Genomic DNA, 9871 nt, shown 5'->3' on the forward strand with positions numbered 1-9871 from the left:
GTCCCAATGCTGGGCTCTAATTGACCGTCTTAGGTATAAGCTATGAGTCTTTTTGTTGTTGTGGTGCAGAGGGCTTGTGGGGAGAGATCTCCTGTGAGTCTGTCTGTTGGGAGGGCATACAGTCGAGCAATGGGACAGGACTGCCTGGGATTACTATCAGTGCCAGCTGCTGGCGTGGTGGAGATACTGCAGAGAAAAGAAACGACACTATGCATTCGTCAAATATATAGACACAGGGATTAAGATTCAGATATACGCACAAACAAACGAGCATACAACATGTACACATGCGGGCATGCGCTCTAACAAGTGCCCTCATGTGATACACACACACACGCATACAGACACACACACACACACACACACACACATACATGCATACACACTCACACATACACACACACTCACACACACACACACTCACTCACACATACGCGCACACATACACACTCTCACACACACACACACACACACACACACACACACACGCAAGCCGACCCCGCTCAAAATTGGGGTCAGCTGCACTTCTGGCAGCTCCCCTCTGGCTGAACCTGAGCTCTAACCAGAGAGAGAGAGAGTGTTTTGGGCACTATGAAAAGGCAGCGTTATTTCCAGCTTTTATAAAAAAATCAAAGACAGTGTTCCCATCAGCCTCTGGGGCTCCGATGCTGAGTCTTCACAGTTCTTCACCAAGGCAAATTTCTGAAGGCCTCGTTGTCCTGTGCTGACTGTGGGAGCCATTGGGAAGTTTCAGTGTGGATGCTCTACGGGTGTTTTCAGTGGTCTTGACTCTCCATTAGAAACGGGCGTATTTACACCCCTCTGACTGCCTAGCCGAACCTGGAACAGAAACAGGCAGGAACACGGGAGGACACTGCAGACGTAGCCACCTCACTGAGGCCACGTGAAATCTCACCTGCTCTGTTCTCTGAGACGTCAGCAGTGACGCTAATGCTAACGTCCATGTATCGGAGTGCTTATTTCATCCACAGCTTGTTGATGCAAAACAAAAAAATAACAAATATGGCTTCTGTGCCAGGAATGAGATCATATGTTGTCTATATCGGGAATTTTTGGTGACGTCAGGTGAATTCTGTTTACAGCGAATAGCCAGGAACTAACAGTGTAGTAGATGGTAAGAAAGGGGGAGGCTGTGTGACTAAGTGAAAAATACAAGGATGTAGCACAAAGACTTCAAAGAGAGGGTATTTTTGGACGGCGCTAGGGTGGTAAAAGGTCAGTACCGCTGCCCGTAACGGCATGTTTGTCCAGCTGAGGGTTCTTCCGTGACTTGTTTTTTCCTTTGTCAAAAAACGGAAAAGAAGGAAAACAACTCAAAGAATGTCTTTGTCAGTGAGCAGTTGAAACCTTTCCCAGATCAACGTTAAGAGGATTCTTGCAGAAAGAAAGGCGTCAAGGGTCATTCTCAGGAGGAGGGGGGGAAAAAAAAGCTGTGTCACTGGCTTGCCCGATGTCATTCAACACATATCTGGACTTAACAGGGCATTTACTTCAAGCTGCCTTGTTGAGATAATTGTTTTGACAGTGGATGCCCATGTTATCTTTTTCAATGCCTTTTTTGAGTAGACAGTCCTTAGATGAGTACTGAGTGAATTCTTTGTATGACTACTTTGCTTATTTGTTTATTTAGGTTTTTTTTCCCCCTCCAAAGTACCATTCTTGGAGATCTTGACGTTCTGTAAGAAGTACATATTCCTGGTTGTTTGAACGTCCATACTTCATAAAACTCACTTTGATTAGTCTGGGGAACAAAACAGCTATGCTTGGATTCATACAACCTTAAAACAAATTTGGGTTTTCAATTTCCATTAATCGTTGTTAGTTGACGTAAAGTAGATAGATAAGACTAAAAAGAATAAACAAAACGTCAAGGCACCGTTCCCATTTCCATGTCAGAACTGTAATGCAGAATTCTGAGTAAGTCACAGTACAAACAAATTATTCCAGGGTGCAGCCTAGTCCTCAGTAGCGAAGCCTTGTTTGGCTGTGGTGGCAGTGAAGCATTGTTTGTCTGGAGCTGGATGTTCTGTTGTGAAACGGCTGCGTGCCGTACGGTGAGTCACGCACTGCAGTCTGGCTCTCCGTGTCCCGGTAGATGTCCCTGGAGGCCTCGTCCAGACCCGTCAGCCCGCTGGACTGCCTCCCGCTGGACTTCAGCGAGCCCGCCAACTTCGCCGCCTGCCTGGACAACTCAGCCGCCCGCCATCGCATCGCCGTCAAGCAGAGGGCCTGCGCCAAGCGGAAGCCTGCCAGCGTAAGGACCCTCCCTCTAACAACCCCCCCCCCCCCCAAAAAGCATTCTCCAATCACTGTGACAGAGGCCCTCAAAAACCACACCACCCAGGCCAGTCACACATTCAGACCTGCCCAGCCTCGACATGCTGCCCTCAGGAGACGGTCCTCAGCGTAGAGGCCAGTTAGCTCGTCTTCCTGTTGGTGCTTCACAGGTCTTTTTCATCTTTCTCTTTTTGACTCGGCGCTACTTCTCTCTGTGTATTTTGGATTACGGCACCTTAGGGACCCCTCGTGTAATTTAAAACACATTACGCTGATGTGGAAGCTAACTCAACTCAAGGGGCCTTCCGTATTCTGTTGGCGGTAAATATTTACGGTGTGGTGTGAGGCTGTGTCTGTCATGCAGGTTAATAGTTTGAAAAGTGGGTAATGTTCTGTTTCAGAGGGAGGTGCCTGAACGCAGCAAGGTGAAGATTTTGAGTGGGAGAGTGCCGCTCAGAGTAGAAGAAGAACCATCGAGTGCGGTCTTAACAGAGCTGTCTGCGGAGGAGAAGAATGAAGGTACTCGATTATGGCTGCAGCTTTATTCATAATAATTCCACGTGGAGTCGAGTTGAGGATGAAGATTTTTCACCTCCATACCTTTAATTGGGAAGTGCAACTGTGGATGAAATGTTTTGAATAACTGAATGTGTCAATGACGTAGTGCATGAATAAATATGTGACTGGGCCTTTATTAGTTGAAACTGATAAACTTTGAGGTGACTTGCTTTTGTTCAGACTTGCGATTGGGCTGTTGATGGTGGTAAAATGGCGGCTTTGTTACGGGTGTGGATGCTTGTCTTCCAGACGTGGAGATGATCGAGACTGACGCTGGTGGGGAGGAGGCCGAAGTTTCCCCCAGGGTCCTGCCCGCTTCGAGGACGATGGCGGAGGAGCCCGGGGCTCCAGATGATCCGGCCGAGGCCGGGGGCGTGTCCTCTTCCTCCTCCGAGGCTGAATTGGATGAGGAAAAGTCTCTCCCAGAGGCAGACCTCGCCCTGGATCTCCAGGAATCCCCGGTGTCCTTGGCGCCCCCTGGTGGACACTACGCCGACGCAGCGCTGGACTCCGACGGCGAGGTCCCGGCTGAGGAGGCGGGGTCCCTGCTTCAGGAGGTGCTGAGCTCGCTGGAGTGCCCTTTGACCTCCGCGTTTGTGCTGAAGCCAGATGCCAGGGACCTGCAGGTCAGCGCGGACCAGGGTGAGCGCTCGCGTGCCAAGGACCCACTCGACGATCCGATGGACCGGCCGCCCTCCTCACCTGCTGTAAACCAGGGAGAAGATGAGCAAGAGGAGGGCACTCTTTCCCCCAGCATTGACACAAGCTGCGGCCTTGGTTCTCGTGATGAAGATGAACAGCTGGTCAAGGAAGAGGAGAGTGTGGAATCGGACGAGGATGAGGATGAGGAGGCTGAAGTGATGAGCCCTGCTGAAGTTCCCCTCAAAAAAGAGGCAGACCTTCCTGCTGGAAAAGGAGAAGAAGCAGAAGAACGGGAGAAAGTTCTGAAGGAGGAGGTGATGGAGCAAGAGGAAGTGATGGAGGAGGAGCAGGAGGAGGAAGTAGTGGAGCAGGTGGAGGAGGAAGAGGCGGTAGTGGAAGAGGTGGAGGAACAAGACGCAGTTGTTATGGAGGAGGTTGTAACAGAGGAGGTGGAGGAGGAAGAGGCAGTAGTGGAGGAACCAGTTGTGGAGGAGGTAGAGGAGGAAGACACAGTAATGGAAGAAGATAAAGTGGTAATCAAGGAAGATGAGGTGATAATGGAGAAGATGGTAATACAGCAGCAGGAGGAGGAGGGGGAGGAGGTGGAGGTCAGAGAAGAGATGGGAATAATGGAAGTGGGAGTAGGGATAGCTCCAGAGGCCCCTCAGCAAAAAGCCACAGCAGAGTTTGAGGAGGAGGATGTAGAGGATGATGAGGAAGATGTTGACGATCTGAAAGTGGAGGTGGCTACAGACATCAATGAGCCTGAAGACCCAGAGGAGACTAAGGAGGTGGAGCCAGAACCGGACTCTGGGGACCTGGACTCTGGGGACCTGGACTCTGGGGAGGAAGGTGCCCAGGGCCTTCTGTCAGGCAGTTGGTCTTATTTACCTACAGCAGGAGTGGAGAGGTCAGAGTTCAACACAGAGCTGTTCACCTTAGAGGTCACAGACGACACCGCCCCACCCCAGCCACTAGGGGCAGCCTTCTCCCCCAGCAGCGAGGAACCCAGCTCACCTGAGCACAAGCCGTCCCCTAGCGCTGACATCAGCGTAGGGCAGGACACAGAGGAACCCAGCAGTGGCCCAAGCGTGGAAGAGGATCGTGGGAACGTGCGAGACGCTCCTGAACCCAGCAGAGCGAGGTTCACCATCGCGCCCGCCTGGCAGAGGTCTCTCTCCGGCGGAACCTCCAAAGAGCCCCCGTTCGCCTCGCCCATCAGGCCCGAGGCCTTCCAACAGGCCGCCCCGGAGACGGCCTCCGAGCCAGCGGCCTGTCCTGACCCGCCCCAGAGCCCAACGCCCCTCTCCCCTCTCAGACAGCCCCCTGCTCAGGACGCGGGCGCCGCCGAAAACCCGTTCGGGATCAGGCTGAGGAGGACCCCGGTCCTGCTCCGCTACAGTGCGGAGGGATCCGGGGACGCCCCCGTGGCTGGGCTTCCCGTGGAGCCGGCGGAACCGGCGAGACGCCCCCAATCTGGGCTGCCCAGCGCCAGACCTACCGTGGCCAAAAAGCCTGACCCGCTGGAAGACAGTGCCTCCAAGCTCAGGAAAACACCAGGTACCCATACGTGGCTAAATTATTGTTTGTGACAAGGGATGGCGGCTTTGAATATTGACACAATAGAGCCAATTTCGACTCAGCAGGTAAACCTATGATCACAAAAACCAGACATTAGCCTGTATTCAGTAAACATTTGTCCTTAACTTTGAACTCACCAAACCATGAAAAAATTATCATTCTTCATTTTTTGTTTGTAAAAGGACAAATGTTTATTTACTCCTAGCCATTTCTTATCTGTGACTTGGATAGCGAAAATCTTTGAGTTTGAGATTTTTGTGCTCCTTTTAAAAGTAAGTAAAGAGAGCCATGTTCTCTCCACAGCAAAGCACTGTGTCTATATGTGTCTGTGGGTAGCGGTAAATCCACTGACCTCATTCCAGAGTAATAGCACATAATTAAACCCTTGTATGAGCCTGTTGGAGTCACATGGTCAGCAAGATGTTAAAATGGGTTCAGGACTATCCAAAGGCCAGTTGCTATATGCTAAGAAAGAGAGCAATGCTCTGAGCACTTCCTAGAAATAATTGCTGACCCTGTGGGTTCATGATACCATTACTGTTTTATGCATATTAGTATTGCTGCGTGTTTTCAAATATGTGGTTCTTGTTTTATATATATACAGGTGTCCACACCATCCCAAATTTAAACAGCCTGTATTATCTCAGTCCTCCACAAGTAGGCCTTAGTGTGGAACTGCCTGCATCTTCGATTGGCTGAGCAGCCACCATTAAATTGAAAGTCCTGACCAAAACAAACAAAATTATTTCCCTTGGCCATGTATTCTCAATGCCACTATGTTTTTCTGATCTTGACATATCAATCAATACATTCTACTGGAAACCTAAGAAACGTCAGAATCCATCATAATTTAAAATATGTGATTTAATTAGCACTGCTGTGTGCGTGTGAACGTGTGTGTGGGTGTTTGTGTGTGTCTGTATGTGTGTGTTTGTGCGTGTGTGCGTTTTTGTGCATGTGTGTGCATGTGTGTGTGTGCGCGCATGTGTGAGTGTGGTCACGCGCGCGTGCGTGTGTGTGTGTATGTGAGTGTGCGTGTGTGTATGCGTGTGTATGTGTGTGTGTGTGTGTGTGTGTGTGTGTGTGCGTGCGTGCATGTGTATGTGAGAGTGTGCGTGTGTGTATGCATGTATATGTGAGAGTGTGTGTGTGTGTGTGTGTGTGTGCGTGTGAACGTGCGTGTGGGGGTTTGTGTGTGTCTGTATGTGTGTGTGTGTTTGTGCGTGTGTGCGTTTTTGTGCATGTGTGTGCATGTGTGTGTGTGTGCGCGCATGTGTGAGTGTGGTCACGCGCGCGTGCGTGTGTGTGTGTGTGTTTGTGTGTGTATGTGAGTGTGCGTGTGTGTATGCGTGTGTATGTGAGAGTGTGTGTGTGTGTGTGCGTGCATGTGTATGTGAGAGTGTGCGTGTGTGTATGCATGTATATGTGAGAGTGTGTGTGTGCGTGTGAACGTGCGTGTGGGTGTTTGTGTGTGTCTGTATGTGTGTGTGTGTGTTTGTGTTTGTGCGTGTGTGCGTTTTTGTGCATGTGTGCGCATGTGTGCGCGAGTGGTCGCATCATCAGGCTCCAGCCTCAGCCTCTCCTGTGCTTTCCAGACGCAGCGCTCAGTAAGGGAGCCGCAGAGCCAGGGACCTCGCCCAGCTGGATCTCCGTCGCCAAGCAGAAACAGAAGAGCTTCCAGGAGAACCCCATAGAGGAGACCCCTGCCCGGAAAGGCTCCCTTGAGAAGGTAGCGCGAGCATTCCCAAAACTTTCTGACCCCACGATCCACTTAATTAGCTACTATGTTCCCTGGGACCCATCTTCATTAAAATATAGCCCAACATATGTTCAAATGTGGAAAGAGTTTTTTTAGTTTGTTTGTTTTTTTTTTTTTTTGGTCATACAGTATATCGAAACTGCTGTGTCCTGTGTATGTGTGTTTACCTTAATTTAACAGGCGTAGATGTCAACAGAATGTTGTGTTATGTACAGTAAGGCATTCACTCCCTTCAGTTTACCAATGGAGAACTCCCAATCCTCAATTTTGGAAGCACTGTTGCAAGGCCATGTTTGCTTTGGATTTCACTCAAAACCTGACTAGTATATGTGAACTTGCTAAAACTCAGCATTAGAGCACTGGCTCAGAGGTAAAAATCCATCCATTTCTACTTCTGTTACTCCTGCTTGGCTAATCCCTTAATCTTATTGGTTTGCATCTGAGTGTCAGGTGCTCTAGGGCTTATACAGACCATTTAAATGAAATATTCAATATTAGTCCAAGCCAATAACTCTCTGTGCATTGATATGAAATGCTGCCTCCCTTTCTGTGTATCACTGTACAAAGCGACAGTTTCTGTGCAGTTGTAAATTTGGAAAACAATGTTTTAGAGTGGGTAGAACCTTACCGTTATGTGAAGATTAAGGCCCCCTTTTCGCTAAAACCTTTTATTTTAATGATGTAAATAATGTATTCATGCATGTTACGAGAACACATTTTCAGTTTTCAACCAGATAGTTGTGAGATGCAGCGTTGGATGTTGCCTGATGCAAGGTTGGGGTTTAAAAAAAAGTTTTTTTTCCAAATACTATCTCAGAAGGGTTTTCTAAATTACTGTGTAATTTCGATGCAGTGGCCCGGTTTGTCACACTGACTCACACATGACCTCTCCTGAAGCTGGATGTCGGTGCAACCTCAGTAATTTCTTTTTCTTGGTGACAGGCCTGACACCTGCTGGCCACTCACCAGCACTACAGTTTTGCTAAGCTAGTCACGAGGGACCTCTTTTGTATCTTTACTACTGACTGCATCATGTGTATTTTTGAATGTGTATTTTTGTGCAGTTTTTAATGGTAGCCCTGAGGTCTTGTACTCAATTCTTATTAATCTTGTGCTTGCAGGATGAAGCCAATCTTTCAACCTCACCTGTTACAGGTTAGTACCCTTCCCATTCTACACACACCTGAAAATTCTAATCATAAATACATATTTCTTGGTTTCTTTGACTGTTGACTGTTTATGAAAATACAGGCTACGTTCTCTTGTGAATCATGCTATAGTGCAGCTGTGCATAATTAACTTAATTAACACTATGTCTCCCTGTGGACAGTACCTGAAATGCACAGTAACTGTTCTATTTCAGTGTGTTACAACACGCATACTTTAATTTGGGAAGAAATGGCTCATAGTGAATCTTCCTCCACTCTGTTTCCACAGTATCCTGCTCCCTGGAGATTTCCAAACCCGCAGCCACGGAGAAGGACGGGAAGAGGACCTCGCCACACCCCCCACCTGTGCAAGCGGGCCAGGACGAGCCGCCCTGGCTGGCCCTGGCCAAAAAGAAGGCCAAGGCGTGGAGCGAGATGCCCCAGATCGTGCAGTGAATATCCACACAGGACTGCTCAATGTGCCCCCACCCCCCTCCCCACCCCAACCCCCACTGTCGAACATGAACACATTTGCACATACAGTGTTTTTTTTTTTTTGTTTCGTTTTTTAAATGTCTTATATTTACTCTATTCCGTAACGCCCGCAGGCTTCTGCTTGAAATGGAATGTCAAACCCTCGCCCATGGAAAGATAGCAGCGAGTTAGACGCGATCGGCCGCGCGGCGTCGCTCGGGGTTACGCGGGGTTACCCGGGGTTACGGCGATGTTTTTATTCCAGCGCAGGTGTCCACATGCGTCTCTCTGCGTGCGCACGCATGCTGACATTCTTCAGTCACCAGCCTTGATCTTGAATTTCAGGGAAAAAACACAGTGCGACGTGGAACAAAGTCCCTGCTGGAGGGTCCTCTGTATTTATTATTCTTTTTATGTACTTTTTGTGTACTTTTTATGTATTTTGCGTTCTATTTTTGTATTTCGCCTCCCAAAGTGCAAACACAATAAATTTGTGACTTGTATATAATATGTGCAGTAAAAAGATGCAAATAACGAAATCTCTGTTTCACTCTTTTATCCTCCTTCTGCCTCTAGATCATGAAATGACAGTTTGTCTCAAGTAGAAATATTGTGTTATAAAGATGATGCAATTACTACAATTGCTATTAAACTATTAAATTTATAATGGTTTATACATGCTATGATAATGATATCACATATTAATACTATGTATTATTATTATTATTATTATTATTATTATTATTAATATTATTATTATTATGTCAAAATAGGACGAGGAAAATGCCTACATTTCATATATGTGCTGTATTCTTCCCCTGGGCAAATTTTATTTTTCAATCTTTAGCTTGTTTTTTCCTGCAGTTCCATATGAGCAGCACGGAAGTTCCCACGCTGGAGGAAAGCCCGTAGGAATAAAAAAGAAACATGGGCTGAGGTTTTGTGGAATTGTTCCCACTTTTAAATTGAATATCTGATATACAGCCTGGAAAAGTATTACAGTGCACTAGCACACGTCTTCTTCAATAAAAGCTTCAATGGGGAGATAATTTATACGATTTAATTTTTAAAATCTAAGAATGGCTGTAAATTCTGATAGAAAAGCACAAAAATGGAAGTTCATCAAATTGGATAAATGGCGTATTCTCGCTGACCTTTTTTTTACAGTACTAAATCTTACACATTTAAAAGCATCCCCCAGTCACTTCTCTTCTTAGTATCTGGTTCATTGTTTCTCAAAAGGGTGTTGTGTTTAAAGTTTACATATGTTTGATGTTTTATTTTTCTCTTAAAACATGAGGACTTTGAGTCAAAATGTTTGAAAAATGCCTTCCAACAGTCTTTGTGTGGCAGGAAAATGAACTGTATTTTAATAAACTTTGTATTCTTTATAAACTATTTGCTACACAAA

At 47.1% G+C, this 9871-nt stretch overlaps 1 protein-coding gene across 6 annotated transcripts in view; it reads left to right on the plus strand.

Annotated features, from left to right (window-relative positions):
• zgc:66433 (uncharacterized protein LOC321250 homolog) overlaps nt 1-9871 on the plus strand; it is a 35338-nt gene extending 25467 nt beyond the window's left edge. For all 6 annotated transcript variants that reach the window (XM_035409367.1, XM_035409366.1, XM_035409365.1 and 3 more), the window contains 6 exons: nt 2117-2275; nt 2700-2817; nt 3106-5058; nt 6675-6808; nt 7960-7993; nt 8276-9871. In XM_035409367.1, the coding sequence (XP_035265258.1) occupies nt 2117-2275; nt 2700-2817; nt 3106-5058; nt 6675-6808; nt 7960-7993; nt 8276-8442 (2565 nt within the window). In that variant the 3' untranslated portion in view covers nt 8443-9871. The remainder of the gene's footprint in view (nt 1-2116; nt 2276-2699; nt 2818-3105; nt 5059-6674; nt 6809-7959; nt 7994-8275) is intronic.

Source organism: Anguilla anguilla, chromosome 3, assembly GCF_013347855.1.
Source record: "Anguilla anguilla isolate fAngAng1 chromosome 3, fAngAng1.pri, whole genome shotgun sequence".
Classification (NCBI taxonomy): domain Eukaryota; kingdom Metazoa; phylum Chordata; class Actinopteri; order Anguilliformes; family Anguillidae; genus Anguilla; species Anguilla anguilla.